At 34.9% G+C, this 18,192-nt stretch overlaps 1 protein-coding gene across 1 annotated transcript; it reads left to right on the top strand.

Moving 5' to 3' along the window:
• Positions 1-15,793: 15,793 nt before the first annotated feature.
• Positions 15,794-16,840, top strand: LOC131037168 (G-type lectin S-receptor-like serine/threonine-protein kinase SD2-5). The gene has a single exon (XM_057969243.2). The coding sequence runs from the start codon at positions 15,794-15,796 to the stop codon at positions 16,838-16,840; it is 1,047 nt and encodes a 348-aa protein (XP_057825226.2).
• The last annotated feature ends 1,352 nt before the right edge of the window (positions 16,841-18,192 follow it).

Here is an 18,192-nt window from a genome sequence, read left to right as displayed (position 1 = left end):
AACCCAAAATTTTAAGATAAACTAATCAACATTAATTAAATCTAAATTAAAAGCCTAATTGACTTAATCTAATAACAAGAATTCAAACTAATTAAAAAAATTAATTTCCTAAAACTAAACTAAAAAAACAAAAAAAACAAAAACAAATCTAATTTAATTCTAAATATAATTTAAAAATAAAATCTAATTATTAAGAAAAAAATCAAAAAGTAAAATCTACTAAAAAAGTAAATCTGTTTTTAGAAAGAGTAAGACCACATTCTAAAAAACTAAGACTCTTTATCTTCTAAACCAAAATAAGATGCTACGTAAGCTAAAAGAGAGTAGTAGTCTTAAATGAATAAGAATGGGGTTGACTTAAAAATTTAATGCTACCGTAGACAAATATACAAAACGTTTTTCTTTTGTTTGATAGTTTTGAAACACCTTTCAATCAGATTTTAATATATTCTGCAGATTTTGCAATGTTCTTAACAGGCTTTTGACATGCTTTTTATCAGATCGGAAAATGTTTTTGCCATAACTTAAAATGTTTTTGGCATATTTAAGATATTTTTGGCAGATTTTTAACAAATTTAAAATGATTTTTGAAGATTATAAACTGATTTTTAATAGATCATAAACATTTCAGCAGATTGTAATATTTTTTTAGCAAATTGAAACATAGATCTTAGGGTTTTTTTGATAGCAGATTATGAAATGTGTTTTGAGAAGATTAAAAAGTGGATTTTAGTAGAATAAACAGATCTTTATTTGCATATTTAACACATGTTTATTAGTTATAAAAACCACACATCAAATCAGTCAAACACCAAGTATGTTAGAAATTTTGCAAAACTTCAAGAAGATGGATCTCTGATCTGCAACCATTCAAAAAATATATATCAATAAGCGGTTTCACATCGGGTTCACCAGAAAATGTGGCAAGAAAAAACACATAAATATGTAAAATCAAACACATTCACAACAAGGTCATCAAAAGCATAAATGAAATGAAGAAAATTGAATAATCAAACCATTAAAGCTCCTTTGATGAAGGCCTCATTGCTCTTTCTTTCTCCTCTAATTAAACTCCAGTATGTTGGCTCAATCCATTATGCAACTCATATGAAGCAAGGGAAAAAATGTGATAGGCAAGAATACTAGAAGATTTAGAATGATAGCATAAATGTAAATTGCTCAGATGTCAAAATGAGGAAACAAGTGCTGAATTTATAGACCTTGAGATTACATTGAACGGACAAGATCAACTCAATTCAACGGCTGTGATTTCGTGCAAGAATAAGTTAAAAGGGAAATTACAATTAGAAGTGAAGAGAAAATGGCACTAAATCAAAAAGAAAATGAAAACTTTGTTAATCCTATGAGGATTCGGTTAATACTGAGAGGGGGGTGAATTAGTATTAAGACCAATTGAAACACTAACTTAAAATCAAACTTATCTCAAATCTGAAACCATTTAACAAATCTCTCAACTTCTTTAATCAGATCTAATAACCTCTTTATTAGATTTGCTTAACACATTAATCAAATCATTTACCATATCTATCAATACTTTCACTACCAAAGCAATCATATAAACTTGATCATTTACCAACTCATTAACCTTATCAATTAGATCAAAAACTTTCTTAACCAACTCCTTATCAGTACCAATAACCTCTGATAAACTTATGATAAAAAATCATAACTGGTGTCTCAGAAATAATGCATGAAATGAAACATAAACAAGAACATCACATGAAAAACATTCCACATATGAACACCATAAGTTTTTGACGTGGAAAATCAATTAGAGAAAAACCATGGTGGGAGTTGCCACACAAAAATATTTGTACTCTTCTAAAGTACACTCTATTAGGAGCTTGGCCCTATTAGGAGCTTACAATATGCCCGGTTAGGAGCTGACCCTATTAGGAGTCACCCAGATAGGGTATTTTCCTTGCAGCCTAGTTAGGAGCTTGATGATCTGTTAGGATCAACCTCGTGAGAGGATTTAACACTCTTTTGAGAGTTTCCCTATTAGGGGACTTAAATGTTTAAGGCTTGTTAGGACCTACCCAATTAAGGGATTTAACCTGCTACAACTGTTAGGGAACAACAAAAAAAGAATATATTTACTTGCACTTATCTACTTGCTTGATCAGATCCAATTATACACAACACTCTACAACTCTCAGGAAGATCTCATACTTCACTTGGATGGCTTAACACAATATCTAAGACCACTGGCACCATAAACATCAATTGTGTGATTTTAATTAGCCACCTCAACTAGGGCAGCTACAAAACCCTAATTACATCATGATTTTATAATTTAAATTATAAGAGATCATCATAGATCATTATACAGATTATTAGAATAAATTACAATGCAATATCAATAGTTGGTTGATCGTAACCCATCACAAAAATCCGATTTGTACCAAAGTCAAACCCTCAAATCACTCTACTAAGAATTTCACTGATTTTCAAGAAATTCTTCCTTGAATTGTGCCAATACAATAATTAAATTTTTCACACGGGTTGTGCCATGTTACCAACTTCATGTAGACTCACCATTGATCAACGTTATAACAAAAATCATTACTGGTTTGATGATTTCTTCACCGGTCTTAAACCCTACTAAAAGCTTAGCAAAACTTCATCAGAAATTTGAAACACACATTTCGGTAATCTTCACAAGTTCTGGTTCTAGTCAAATACACCTTTCCATGATACAAGTTCACCATCCAAACAGCAAATCACCAATCATTGCCGATCGACTGATCTAATCAAAACAACTCATCTTTATTGGTTAAAGTCCTATTTCATAGACTTTAGTTCTCTGCTGATAAACACTGTCTTCCAATAAATCAAATCACTTAGATGACAAAAAACAAAATCAAGAACATCATTTGACATTAGTTTCCATCAATAACAAGACAAATAACTGATCATGTCGTCTATTCATAAAATCTTAATCTCTTCATCACAAATAGACTTCTATCCTTTACTGGTGCAATCATCTAACTTCAACTACATCACCTCATTTGTATCAGTTATGCCAAATGCCAACAATCTCCCCCTTTGATATTTATGGTAACACCAATCAAATATATAATCAGAGTAACATCATCATCTGCAACTTGCTTGCCGATATCACATCATTTGCCAGTTCTCCTCCTTTTGTCATCTCGCCCTTAACCAGTGCTTCTCTCAATCTGATCTTCAATTTCCATATTCTTTTTTTCTCCCATATCTACCATATCATATTTATATTCTTTTCTTCTCCCCCTTTGACAATAATGTCAAAGATGTAAATGTATCACTTGTCTTTAATTTTGTTGTTGCCTCTTCCATCATCTGTGCTACTCAAATTAGAAAAATTTTAACAGAGCATTAAGTCATAAATTTATATCAAACTTGCTCCCCCAAAGGAGTAGCCTCCACCTTCATCAATCCTTAGTGAAGAATAAACATGAAATCCATAGGATTGATGGATCTCCATCATTCTAGTTCTTCTGGTGTAGGGGTCTAAACCCTAGTTTACTTCTAAGAAACTCAAAGGTAGCCTTCGGTAAGGGCTTAATAAAGATATCAACTAAGTGATATTTACTCTTCACATATTACATCTTCACCTCCTTTTCTTGAACTCTTTCCCTTAGGAAGTGATACTTCAATTCACTTTGCTCGGTTCTAGAATGAAGTACATGATTCTTAAAAATATTTATTGCACTTTTATTATCACAATACATAGTCACCATTTCACACATATCTATGTTGAATCCTTCTAGCACATGTCTGATCTATATTGCCTGCATGCAATTCATGGATGTAGCTACATACTCTACTTCAACTATAGATTGAGAAACACAAGCCTATTTCTTACTCCTCCATGTCACTAATCTTCCTCCAAGTAGAAATGCTCCATCGGTTGTTCTTTTCCAATCATCCACATTACCTATCCAATCAGCATCAGTAAAGACATCCAAAGTAAAATCTCCTTTATAGGGATACCATAAACCATAGTCTACTATGCCTTTGAGATACTAAAAAATTATCTTCATAGCCACCATGTGACTCTCTTTAGGCTCTTTTTGAAATCTAGCCACTAATATAACAACATGAGCAATGTTCGGTCTGCTATGGACAACATAGTGTAGCTTTCCAATCATAGATTTGTACTCTTTTTCACTAAGAGCAAGGGAATCATCTTCCTTTGAAAACTTGTAGCATGTCACCATCGGTGTTCCTATCGGTTTACAGTCTTCCATGCCGAAAGTCTTCAACACCTCTTTGATATACTTGGTTTGACAAATAAAGATACCACATCTAGTTCTTGGACCCGTAAGCCAATAAAGAACTTAATTTCATCGATTAGAGACATTTCAAATTTCTTTTTCATTATATCAGCAAAGTCTATACACATATCATCATTTCCACCACAAATTATGTCATCAACAAATACTTCTATCAACATCTTGTCTCCATCAGTCTTAAAATAAATGTTGTTGTCCTCACTAGTACATTGGAGTCTAATTTTGATCAAATGTGCATGTAATCTCTCATACCATGCTCTCGGTGCCTACTTTAGACCATAGAGTGCTTTGTGCAATTTACACACCATGTCCTTATCATCGGTCAAGGAAAATCCATCTGGCTATTCAATGTATACTTCTTCTTCTAGAATCTCATTTAGAAAGGCTGACTTGACATCCATTTGGTAAACTTTGAATCCCTTATATGCAGGAAACGCCAACAACATCCTTACTCCTTCTAATCTAGCAATAGGTGCAAATGTTTCACCATAATCCTCACCTTCCTCTTGAGAATATCCTTTGCAGACTAACCTTGCATTGTTTCTTACAATTCTTCCTGTTGAAATTGAGTTGCCACATATGTCAACCGGTAAGTAAGAGTTTGTTGGCATTAGAGATTGATGTCAACTGGTATGGTGTAAGCATGAGTTATCACCAATAAGAGGTGATATGAAGAAGTGTGGTGGTATGTTAAGTAAATATCGGGAAGGCATGAAACCAGTATGTATGAAGGTTGGATGCCAGTTTGTGATGAAGAGGTAGAATGTTAACAAGATCACAATGAAGCAGTATACCAGAGGATAAGGTGACTCGCTGATGTGTTGTGTTGCCAATAAGAGAAAATGTTCACTGTGTTAGACATATCAATAAGGGTATGTAGCGGTAGAAGGATTTGTTGGATGAACAAGTATGAAACAATCCTATGTCGGTGAGTGGATCATATGCTAACGTGTGTGTCATGTGGATGCCAGGTGGCAAGAAGGGAGATGTCGGTGTGTTTGCATCATTGAGGCAAGGTAGTTTCAGGGAAAGGTAAGCATTTAATAAAGTTCCCCTTGATTTGTGGATTGAAGATCAGATATTTTGTGGCTCGATGAAGAATGAATGAAAGAAGAAGATCAGAGAGTTGTTGGTGTCATGACCGAAGCATGGAATCAGATTATAGGATGACCTTGAACAAGAAACAACTAGATCTTAAATGTGATCGACAAAAATCAAAGTAGAAGAGAAGGGTTAGGTTTGCTATTTTTAGGATACATGCCTTGGAAAAATGAAATACACGTATAGATTTATTTCCTCAATGCACGTGATTGATCCAAAGAAGATTGGATTAGATTGAAGATAAATTTGGTCGTTGAGAAGAAACCCTAACCATCCTATGTTTGAATTCATTTTTAGAGGGAAGGCTCAACTTTAAATATGCCAACTTGAGACTTTGATTTGTGATGAGAGAGTGTGTAGAAGGGTGATCCATGTGTAGTCAAAATAGTTGGAAAGAAAATTGTAAGTGACTGAGTGTGTAGGTAATATTGGAGCACAAGAGGAAAACCAATAAAGGTGTTCATACTAGTAGAGTGTGTGTGAAGAATATAGAGGGAAGAAATAACTACAGAGTTAGAACTAGTGGATATGTTGCAGAAGTTAAGTGTGATCCAGGAGAGGCAGAAAAGATTAAGTAGAGTGTGAGATTTGGCAGAGAGGGAGAGAGGCATAAGAGATTGTGAAAGTGATCGGTAAAGGTGAAAGTGGTAGAATAGAGTACATAAGAGTTACAAAACTTAATTTGTAACAAGGATTTATCATTGTATTTGAAATCTACCAGTTTGATGACTAAGATGGTTCTTAGTGCAGGGTTTGTAGCTCCTTTGAGTTGGTGCTCCTTGGGTTGGTGCCCTAAAATTTTAATCAGTTTATTTTCATTGTGAGACTTAATTGGAGAAAAAGATATCCAGTAGCTATTCTCACCAAGGTTTTTCCCACATTAGGTTTTCCTTTTATATCTTGTGTTATGTGATGCACTTTTTATGTGTGTGTATTGTTGATCAAAAAACTATTCTTCCTTCACACTTAGTTTGTATTGTTTGAGTAACTGGTCTACCCACTGTTTGTTTTATATGCTACTGGTATATCCCTTGGGAAGGAAAGTGTTTAAATCACTGATTCACCCCCCTCTTAGTGATCCATTGTGTCCAACAATTGGTATCAGAACCTAGGTGCCCTATTTTGTCAAAGGGTTCTCTAGCTTGGGAAGATCCTGTCAAGTGTACACAATAGAAAGAAATGAATATGCTTCCTTAAAATATCCTATGTTTGATGGTGTCAACTATGCCTTTTGGAGTAGAAGAATGGAAACCTATTTGTCCTCTCTAATTTGTGATGTTTGGATGTCGGTTAAAAATGGGTATATAGTCCCAAATGTTCCCCCTACTAATCAAGATGCTAAGAAAGAATATGAGAACAATGCTAAAGTGAAAAATGCCATTCTTAGTGGGTTGTCTGATAATGAGTTTTTTATAGTTATGCATTTTTCATCTACTAAATAAAATTGGGATAAGTTGCATAAAATATTTGAAGGTGATGCTAAAGTCAAGGAAACCAAGTTATAGACATTGAGAGCACAATTTGAGGGTTTGAAGATGAGAGATGGAGAGAAGATTGCTGACTATCTCCGAAGAATTGATGAAACACCAAACACCATTAGAGGGCTTGGAGAAGAAGTGAAAGATGAGGTGGTAGTGAAGAAATTGCTTAGATCTGTCACATCTAAGTATGATACAAAGGTTTTAGCAATGGAAGAAGTGAAAGATCTGAAAACCTTTACAATGTACGAGCTATATGGTTCCCTAACTGCTTATGAAATGATGACTACCAATACTGAGACTATGAAGAAAGAAGTTGCATTCAACACATCAAGGAAAGGAAAAGAAGATTCTTCTCAACATTGAACTAGTGAAGATTCTGATGATATCATAGCTAACTTTGTCAGAAGACTCAAGAGGGGTTCCGACAAATACAGAGGCAAGCATCCCTTTAAATGTTTCAATTATGGAAAGATAGGACATTTTGCTGCCAAATGTCCCTATAATGATAAGCATGTGAATGATCAACAAAATGTTAGTAGATCATCCAGTAAAGATAAAAAGAAGAATGTCTACCGGCAAGTAAGAAGAGGCAACCTGAAGCAAAGTAACCTCTACACTCATGAAGATGATGTCACAGATGAGGAGAGTGTCTCAGAAGATTGCTATAGTGAAGAAGAAGTCAAAGAAAACCTCTCTATGGCCCAAGGTGTCCTAGTTTAGGAAGCAGATGAAGAAGGAGAAGGAGAAGTTGTAGTGGATCTTGAAGCAGAGCTTATCAGTGCCTGGAAGAGTTGAAGAAAATGAGAAGATATATGAAGAACAAGAGATGTTGGAGCGATCTCTTGATGAATCCAAGAAAACAATTGTAGATCTAAAACTTCAATTGGAAGAGGCCAAGAGGATCTGTGAAGCTACTAGTACCAGTTTGAGTGAAAAGGAGAATGAGCATCAAAATTTGAAAGAAGAAATTGTTAAGCTCCGGAAGGAATTAAAGAAGAGAAAAAAAGAATGGGTGATGAGAAGAAAGTAGGAAAGTAGCAAAGAGGCCCTAGAAAAAATGTTGAGCAATCAGAAGCAATCAAAGGATACTGGTGGACTTGGGTTTGAAGAAGGAAAAAATTCTAGGAGCAAGGTCTCAGCCGGTAAGGAAATACAATTCACAACATCAGAAGAGAGAAAGGACAAACATGTGTGTATTGTCAACAAGCCTGAGAGGAAGAGGACATATGTTGTTGCTACAAGGAATCAATTTGTAAACCAAAATGTTGTTGTGGGCTAGAAGGGTCAACATACAAACTGATATTCTAGATACAAAGGCATGAATAATATTGATGATCAAGGGTTTACAAGAGTTCATCAGTTGAGGAACAAATATTCGGTAAGACAGAATCATGTTGCTCGTAGGAGACAAAACCAGTATGTACCTGAATTCTATGGTTATTATCACCAATGTAATAAGTTTGGTCATAGAGTGGTAGAATGTAGGTTGATGAATGTAACCCCTAGTTTTGAGAGTAGAAACTCATTTGCTGCATTGGAAAGTACAAATGTCACATGTTATAATTGCAATGAGTTTGGTCATAAGAGTTATGAGTGTAGGAGAAACTTGTAGATGTCCTAATAGAATGTTCAAAATACACCTTTTTATGCTAATGTGATATTCTATAAGTGTCAAAACTTTGGTCACATAGAAAAGCATTGTAAACTAAGGACTGACAAGCAGAAGAAGGAAGTATTAGATCAGAAGGCAGAAAAAACACTAGAACAAAATGTTTCAACTGAGAAGAAGAAAGAAGAGAAACTGGTTTGGATTGAGAAACACAAGAACAAATCCAAATCAAGTCTAATTGTGTAGACTTCCCTACATTCAAAAAGAAGGAATTTATGGGTAGTGGACAATGGATGTTCAAATCATATGACCGGAGACAAGAAGAAATTTATCAAGCTTGAAGATTGGAATGGAGGCTTAGTGAGATTTGGAGACAACTCCTCCATCAAGATAAAAGGAAAAGGTACTCTGAACATAGAGGGCAAATTGAAGGCGTGTGATGTTTATTATGTAGAAGGACTAAAACATAACTTGCTGAGTGTGAGTCAAATATGTGACAAAGGATACAAATTCACTTTTGACTCTATCAGTTGTCAGATAAGGAAGAAGAGTACCAGTCAAGTTGTAGCAGAAGGAAATAGGACATATGGTAATGCATACAATTTGAAGGAATGCTTTAAGTCTCAATGTATGATGGGACAGGTAGATGAAAGTTGGTTATGGCACAGAAGGTTGGCCCATGTGAAATTTGATAATCTGTTGAAGATAAGCAAGAACCCGTATGTGAGACAAATACCTCTGATCATAAAACCAGCAAGCACATTCTATAATGAATGTGTTAGAGGCAAGAAAGCAAAGGTCAACTTTAAAATAAAGGAATATAACACCTCAAGACCTTTGGAGTTAGTACATACAGACTTGTGTGGGCAAACACAAACAACAGGATTGGCCAGTGAGAGATATTTCATGTTATTCATAGATGATTACTTAAGAATGACTTGGGTAACCTTCCTGCATGACAAGTCACAAGCATTTGAGAGATTCAATATTTTTCAGGAAGATGGTAGAAAATGATTATGGTTACCGGTTAAAGTGTTTGAGATATGACTGGGGTGGAGAATACACTTCAAATAAATTTGTGGATTATTGTGAGAGGCATGGAATCTAGAGGCAATACTCAACATCAAGGACACCACAACAAAATGGTGTTGCAGAGAGGAAGAACTGGACAGTAAAGGAGATGGCTAAGACTATGTTGAATGAATCCAACCTACTAGATAGGTATTGGAAGGAAGCAATTCATACTGCAGTATACCCATTGAACCGGATGCAGTTGAGAGTAAATAGTAACATGAAACCTTATGAGATATGGTATGATAGGAAACCATCATTAAAGCACTTTAGGGTGTTTGGCAGTAAGTGCTTCATAAAAAGGGATGAACAAGATTTAGGTGGATTTGAGTCCCGGAGTGATGAAGGTATCTTGTTAGGCCACTCTACTCATAGTAAGGCCTATAAATTCTATAACAAGAGACTAAGAAAAGTAGTTGAAAGCATGAATGTCAAGGTAGATGAGGATTCATTCAAGGGAAATCAATTAATGACACTTTACAATGAATTCTCAGATGATGAAGATGAAAGACAATATGAGAATGAACCGGTAGAAGAAGCACCAAGCAAGACATTAAATTGATATGTGCAGAAGAATCATCCAGAAGACCAAATCATAGGAAATAAATATGAAGGCATGCAAATAAGGAGGAGACTAGCTCAGAACAATGATAAGGTTAATTTATGCCTCATGATAGAGATGGAACGCAAAAAAAGTGAGAAGTGAGTAGATGCTATGGATGAAGAGCTGAAACAAACTCAGAAAAATCAGACTTGGGAACTCGTTCCTAGACCAATAGACAATAATGTCATAGGTACCAAGTGGGTTTACTGGAAAAAGATGAATGAGGAAGGTAATATTGTTAGGCTTAAGGCCAGACTAGTATGCAAAGGGTATTTTCAAGTAGAAGGAATGGATTTTGAAGAAACATTTGCACCAGTTGCTAGGCTTGAGGCTATTAGAATGTTTCCTGCTTTCTTATCTTACAAGGGATATAAGGCCTATCAAATGGATGTAAAATTTGTATTCTAAAATGGAAACTTGGAAGAAGAAATGTACATGGAGCAACCAGAAGGGTTTCAGTTACACGATGATGAAACTTTTGTGTGCCGGTAGAAGAAAGCTTTGTATGGTTTGAAGCAATCCCCTAGAGCATGGTATTCTTGGCTAGACAAACACTTGAAGGTGCAAGGATTCCAAAAAGGAAATTCTGAAAACTTATACATCAAGGTCAATGGAAATAGTATGATTATAGTTGTTGTGTATGTGGATGACATCATATTTGGTGGAGACAAGGACATCATGTGCAAGGATTTTGTATATCAGATGAAGACAAAATTTGAGATGTCTATGCTAGGTGACCTGTCTTACTTTCTTAGTTTGCAAATTTCACAACAGAAGAAAGGCATATTCATCTCCCAAACTAAGTATGCCAAGGAAATGTTAAACAAGTTTCAAATGGAGGACAACAAACCAGTAAGTACTCCCATGGTGACTGATTGTAAATTGAGAAAGAATGATGAGTCACTAGATGTAGAGAAGACACTGTACAAGTCTATGATTGGTAGTCTATTATATCTAACAACATCTAGACTGGATATAGTACAAGAAGTATTCATGGTTGCAAGATTCCAAGCTGCCCCCAAATAGTCTCACTTAAATGCAAGGAATAATCAGTTATGACCTGTGGTATCCAAAGAAAGGAGACTTCACTTTGCAGGCATATATTGATGCAGATTGGGTTGGCTATGTTGATGACCGGAAGAGCACAAGTGGAGGTGTATTCTACTGAGGAGACTGGCTAGTGTCATGGCACATCAAGAAGAAAGATTCAGTTTCATTATCCATTGGTGAGGCCAAGTATATAGTTGCTACTACATGTTGCTCACAGGTGTTGTGGATGAAGAAAACATTGAAGGACATACAGGTGGAAATATCGGATCCTATTCCAATCTGCTGTGACAACTCAAGTGCAATCAACATCTCAAAAAATCTGGTAATGCACTCTAGAACAAAAAACATTGCAATCAAGTATCACTTCTTGAGGGAGAAAGTACTAGACAAAGAGGTAATAGTAGAATACGTTCCAACCAGTGAGTGCTAATATATTTACAAAGCCACTTCCTTTGAACACATTTGAGTACTTGAGACAAAAGATGTGAGTTGTCCCACCATCTTGCAGTAATTAATGTGTAAGAGAGATGTATGGTTTAGGGGGAGTCAATAATTGCTATAATCTCAGGACCCTTGAATCATGAAGCATAAACACAGGGGGAGAATGTGTCATACCAGTTGTAGGCATGAGTTGTGTCAGACCAAGGCTCCCTTTTCCATTTTTGTCAAAGGGGGAGAGAGAGAGTAGTGTGTGTTCACATCAATGCCAAAGGGGGAGATTGTTGGCATTGAGTTGCCATTGATGTCAACCACTAAGTAGGAGTTTGTTGGCATTCGAGATTTATTTCAATAGGTATGGTTTAAGCATGAGTTATCACTAATAAGAGGTGTTATGAACAAGTGTGCTGGCATGTAAAGTAAATACCGACAAGGCATGAAACTGGTATGTATGAAGGTTGGTAACCAGTTTGTGATGACGAGGCATAATGTTAACAAGATCAGAATGAAGCAGTATACCGAAGGATAATGTGAGTTGTCGATGTGTTGTGTTTCTGGTAAGAGAAAATGTTCAGTGTGTTGTACATACTAGTAAGGGTATGTACCAGTTGAAGGATTTACAATATGAAGAAGTATGCACCAACCCTATGTTGGTGAGTGGGTCGTATGCTGACGTGTCTATCATGTGGATGCTAGATCACAAGAAGGGAGATGTCGGTGTGTTTGCATCATCGAGGCAAGGTAGTTGCAGGTATAGGTAAGCATTTAATGAAGTTCTCCTTGATTTGTGGATTGAAGATCAGAAGTTTTGTGGCTTGATGAAGAATGAACGACATAAGAAGATCAAAGAGTTGTTGGCATCATGATCAAAGCATGAAATCAAATTACAAGATGACCTCAAACAAGAAACAACTAGATCTTAAATGCGATTGACAAAAATCAAAGCAGAAGAGCATGGTTAGGTTTTCTACTTTTAGAATACATGCATTGGCCAAATGAAAAACGCATACAGATTTATTTCCTCAATGTAGGTGATCGATCTAAGGAAAATTGGACCGGATTGAAGACAAATTTGGTCACTGAGAAGAAATCGTAACTGCCCTACATTTGAATTGATTTTGGGTTGGAAGGCTTAGGTTTAAATATGCTAACTTGAGACTTTGATTTGTGATGAGAGAGTATGGAGAAGGGTGATCCATGTGTAGTCAAAATAGTTGGAAAGAAAATTGTGAGTGAGTGAGTGTGTAGGTAATAGTAGAGCATAGGAGGTAAACCAGTAATGGTGTTCATACCGGTAGAGTGTGTGTCGAGAATACAGAGGGAAGGAATGCCTACAGAGTTAAAACCGATGGATATGTTTCAGAAGTTAAGTGTGATCCTGCAGAGGTAGAAAAGATTAAGTAGAGTGTGAGATCCAGCAGAGAGGGAGAGTAGCAGAAGAGATTGTGAAAGTGACTGCTAAAGGTGAAAGTAGTAGAACAAAGTACATCAGAGTTACAAAACTTTATTTGTAACAAGGATTTATTACTATATTTGAAATCTATCAGTTTGATGACTAAGCTGGTACTTAGTGCAGGGGTTGTACCTCCTTGGAGTTGGTGCTCATAAATCAGGGGTTGGTTCTCCCTAGGTTAGTTCCCTAAACTTATAATCAGATCATTTTCATTGTGAGGCTAGATTGGAGAAGAAGATCTCCAACAACTATTCTCATTAAGGTTTTTCCCACATTGGGTTTTCCACATATATCTAGTGTTATGTGATGCAAATTTTTATGTGTGTGTATTATTGATCTAGTTACTATGCTCCCTTCACACTTAGTTGGTATTGTTTGAGTAACAGGTCTACCCATCATTTATTTTATATGCTATCAGTATATCCCTTGGGTAGGAAAGTGTTTAAATCAATGATTCACCCCCCTCTTAGTGATCCATTGTGTCTAAAACTTGCTTCTTCAACCAATTTATTCCTAAAGACCCATTTTGTTCCAATTACATTCTTACCCTCCAATCTAGGAACAAGTGACCATGTTTGTTTCTTCTCAATTTGATCTAATTCTTCATTCATTGTATTCACCCAATCATCATCCTTTAGGTCTTCCTTAATTGTCTTGGGTTCTATTGTAGATATCAAACATGAGTTCTTTCAGATCTTTCTCTTGGTTTGCACACTCGCATTCTTATCACTAATTATCTGCTCTTGTGAATGGTTCAGTCTGACATATCTAGGTATTGCTTGTGCCAGTTTTGCATCTTCTTCATTAGGCTCTTCATCTTCTTCCTCACTGTCATCGCTTACTGGTTGAGCATCCAATTCTGCATTTGTTGGTTCTTCATTATTATTTGCTTCCAGTTCAATTATCACAAACTTTTCCTCATTATCATTTGTTTTAGGTTCTGATCTACTTGTATCTTTAGACTTATTAGATAGATCATCAACTTTTACATTAACACTTTCAACAATTTTCTTAGTTCTCTTATTGAAACATTTATATGCCTTACTCTTAGAAGAGTAACCAAAAAAAATTCCCTCATCAGATTTTGCATCAAATTTCTCAATGTAGTTATATAAAACATTGACTTCCAATAATTGTAAAATAACTAACACAAGGATTTTTTCCATACCATAGCTCATAGGGTGTCTTATTGTTAACTCTCTTTACCAATACCCGGTTTAGAGTGTATACAATAGTATTGATTGCTTCTCTTCAAAACATTTTGGATACATTACCCTACAATAACATGGTACTTGCAGCTTCGACTATTGTTTTGTTTATTCTTTCTGCTATGACATTCTGTTGTCGTGTCCTTGGAGTAGACATCTATCTCTTTATACCCTATTCATCACAATACTTAACAAATTCATCAGAAGTGAATTCACCTCCTCGATCCGATCTTAAACACTTCAAGTTCTTACTAGTTTCCTTCTCAACCAGAGCTTTAAATGATTTAAATTTATTAAATTCTTATGATTTCTCTCTCAAAAAGGTCACCCACATCATTTTAGAATAATCATCAGTGAAGATCATGAAATACCTATCACTGTAATAATTCTTTATTCTCATAGGGCCACAGAGATCAATATGTACCAAATCTAAAACATTCTTAGAAATACAATTCTTTCTCTTGAAAGAAATAGAGGTCATCTTAATCTTTGCATATCACACTATTCGGTTTGACAAGTTGGGGTAATCCTCTTACAACACTTGACTTGCTTATCTTAACCAAATTATCAAAATTAACATGACAACATGTTTTATTCCACAACCAATTATCTTTCATTCTTGCAACCAGATAATTATTAATATTGCTATTCAAATGGAATACGTTACCTATGGTTTGCTTCTCGATAGCAATCAATTCACCATTACCTCCTACAATTCTCCAAACTCCACTTTTAAATTCAAGCAAGGGTTAAAGAAATAACCAAGGTTAAAACCATGAATGCTTGATGAGACCCTTAGGTTAGATGAGGGTTGAGTTAGAGAGAAAGTCTCTAATCATACAAGAAAGTTGAGTTAACCATTAATTGTTATGTAAGAGCCTTAAATGGTTTGGAAGACTTTGGAGGTTAACTTGTTGAGGACATAAAGCCTTTGATGGTTTTCAAAGACTTTGGAGACTTTGAGAAGTGACTTCTCTTTGCTTAGGAATGTGACAATAATTAGGAGATGATTTAGGTTAAATTGGAAGTGATTAGAAGAATCTAGAAAGGGTTAAAGAGGCAAGTGGGAGATGTAGGAAAATGCAAGTGGAAGAAAAAAGGTTTTAATTAAAATAAAATTACTTTATTTCAATTAAATAGATGCAACTTGCATAAATGCAAGTGGGGGATTTAAATAAATAAATTAAATTTATTTATTTGCAAGGATCAATTTAATCAAATGTAAATTTAATTAAAAAGGGAGAAGGGAATTAATTAAATAAAGTAATTTATTTAATTAAAGACTAGAAAAGGTTTAGGTGAACTTAATTAAATAAATTGAGTAATTCATTTAATTAAATAGATGAATGTGAAGAGATTAATTAAGTAGAATTTAATCAATAAGAGGAATGAAGTTAAAATGAATATTAAATATTCACTTAAGAAAATGGTCAGATTTATACATCTACACTTAATTATCATCATCATTAGCACTTGTATGCAGAGCAATAGCTCTATTAATCTTATTGTGGGCATGATAAATAAGTCTCAAAATAGCAGACAGCTGAAAGAAAACGATGAAGATGAAGATGAGGATGATCACGTAGATTGGCCAGCTGGCTTACCTCTGCGTTACACATTCCAAGAATTAAAGAATGCTACAAATAATTTTAGTGTTAAGCTGGGAAGCGGAGTATTCGTTTCAGTTTATGAAGGTGTTTTGGCTGAGAGCTCAAAGATAGCAGTGAAGCGCCTTGATGGAGCGGGACAAGGGAAAAGGGAATTCCGGGCAGAAGTGGAAACTCTAGGAAAAATTGATCATCTTATTTTGGTAAGACTGAAGGGATTTTGCGCAGAAACGGCCTATCGAATGCTTGTATACGAGCATCTACCAAATGGGTCTCTGGATAAATGGATATTTTCCAACAATATGCATGTACATTTGCTGGACTTGAAGACTAGATACAGAATAGTTCTGAATATTGCAAGAGGATTAACATATTTACGTGAAGATTGTCGAGAAAAGATAATACATTTCGACATCAAGCCTCAGAATCAGAACATTCTCCTGTATCAGAATTTCAATGGCAAGGTCTCAGATTTTGGTTTGGCAAAGTTGGTTAACAGAGATCAAAGCGAAGTGATAACCATTTTGAGAGGGACACCAGGGTATATGGCACCTGAGTTGTTGAACCTGCATACCACAGAGAAGTCAGATATATCTAACTTTGGTGTTATGGTGATAGAAATTGTCAGCAGAAAACGAAGCAGAGAGCTTTCACAGGACGGCCTGCTTTCACTGTTACAAGTTAAGGCAAGGGAGGGGAAGCTAATAGATTTGGTGTATCCGGGACTTGAAAATGAGGAAGCGGGAGTAAAAGAGAAGTCAATTAAATTGTTAAAAGTGGGAATGTGGTGTGTACAGGACAATTTCACGAGGCGACCAGCTATGTCCACAGTGGTGAAGGCACTGGAGGGTTTAATAGACAAGTTTGATGACGTTCCATCCTCGTTAACAGAGTCAACAGGTGCTTCCAACCAGTAGTTTGTCTTCTCATCTGAGCTTTCCCATGCTCCTACAGCTTCTGTGTTATCTGGACCTAGACGATTTGTTTATTTTGCTATACAGGTTTTCCTGACCAACCACCTCCGACTATCTCTATTTTTCTTCCACTATGTTTGAATACTGAATAGGCTTTAGAAGTCAACAGTCTTATTTGATGATGTGTTCTTCAAATTGTAGTTATAAACAGATCAGTCACTGCTGTTAGAAAAAGGAAGTATTGAAATTTACACAGAGATCAGTCACTGCTGTTAAAAAAAAGGAAGTATTGAAATTTACACATGAATTTCAAAATTGTGAAATTAGAATATTCAACTGCTGAATCTTCTCCTTTAATCAGACAGCTCCTATCAGCCCATGTTCATAACAGTATGCTATGATTTCTGTATTTTATGGACTCCGAATAATTTCTCTTCATTTATTTATTTATTTTTCCTCTTTTAACTTTTCCATCCACCATCGTTGAATTAGAATTCGAATGTTAAAAAAAATCTTGATGTTCACATATGCCATTCTCGAATGAGTTTTCTATTTTTAAATATTAAATTATAAGCAGAAAAGGAAATACAAAATATCGTTAACGTTGTTCACATAAGAACGGTCAGAGATGGATGACAGAGGGATTCACATCTACTATTATGGCATGATTTTTCATTGACAATATATATCTTACGTTAGTAATTTGATTCAAAATTTAATTTAAAATTTAGGGAACAGTTTAAATTACACACTGAGCTTATACATTTAGGTCTAAAAGTGTTAAACATTCAAAATTGACTTACATTTTCTAGGCTTAATATGTTACTTAATGTATGTGGTCACACTAAGAATACACTTGTAGACTTAAAAGTGTTAGACACTCAAAGTTGATTAATATTCTCTACACTTAATATGTTGCTTAGTGTGTGTGGTTTAAGGCTGACCAAAATTTATATAGGCATGTTCATATTCTGTGGTAGTTGTTAATATTTGTTAGAAAATAATTTATTTGCATTAAGTTGTAATGATAAGAAAGATAATATAAAATATATGAATATTTGTAAATGAATTTGTGGTATGATAGTAATTTGTATTATTTTTAAATATAATTCTTGTAAAATATAATTAAATCAATTATCAAATTATGTTATGGTTGTTCAACTTTTTGTCAATGTAAGTATTAGAAATGGTTGAGGATAAATAAATTTTCACTTACTATAGTTAGAATTTGTCTTCTTGATAGATAGTTTTAAGGATATGTAGCATAGAAAATTAATTAGATTTATTCTAGTAGCACAACAACTCAAATATACCTCTAAATTTTTTCACATCCATTTTTAGAGATTTTTTTATGT

Source organism: Cryptomeria japonica, chromosome 7 (genome assembly GCF_030272615.1).
Source record: "Cryptomeria japonica chromosome 7, Sugi_1.0, whole genome shotgun sequence".
Classification (NCBI taxonomy): domain Eukaryota; kingdom Viridiplantae; phylum Streptophyta; class Pinopsida; order Cupressales; family Cupressaceae; genus Cryptomeria; species Cryptomeria japonica.
This window is presented reverse-complemented; position numbering and strand designations above follow the sequence as displayed.

Coding starts and splice junctions, on each gene's coding strand:
- LOC131037168 (XM_057969243.2), top strand. CDS start 15,794: ATGCAGAGCAATAGCTCTATTAATCTTATTGTGGGCATGATAAATAAG.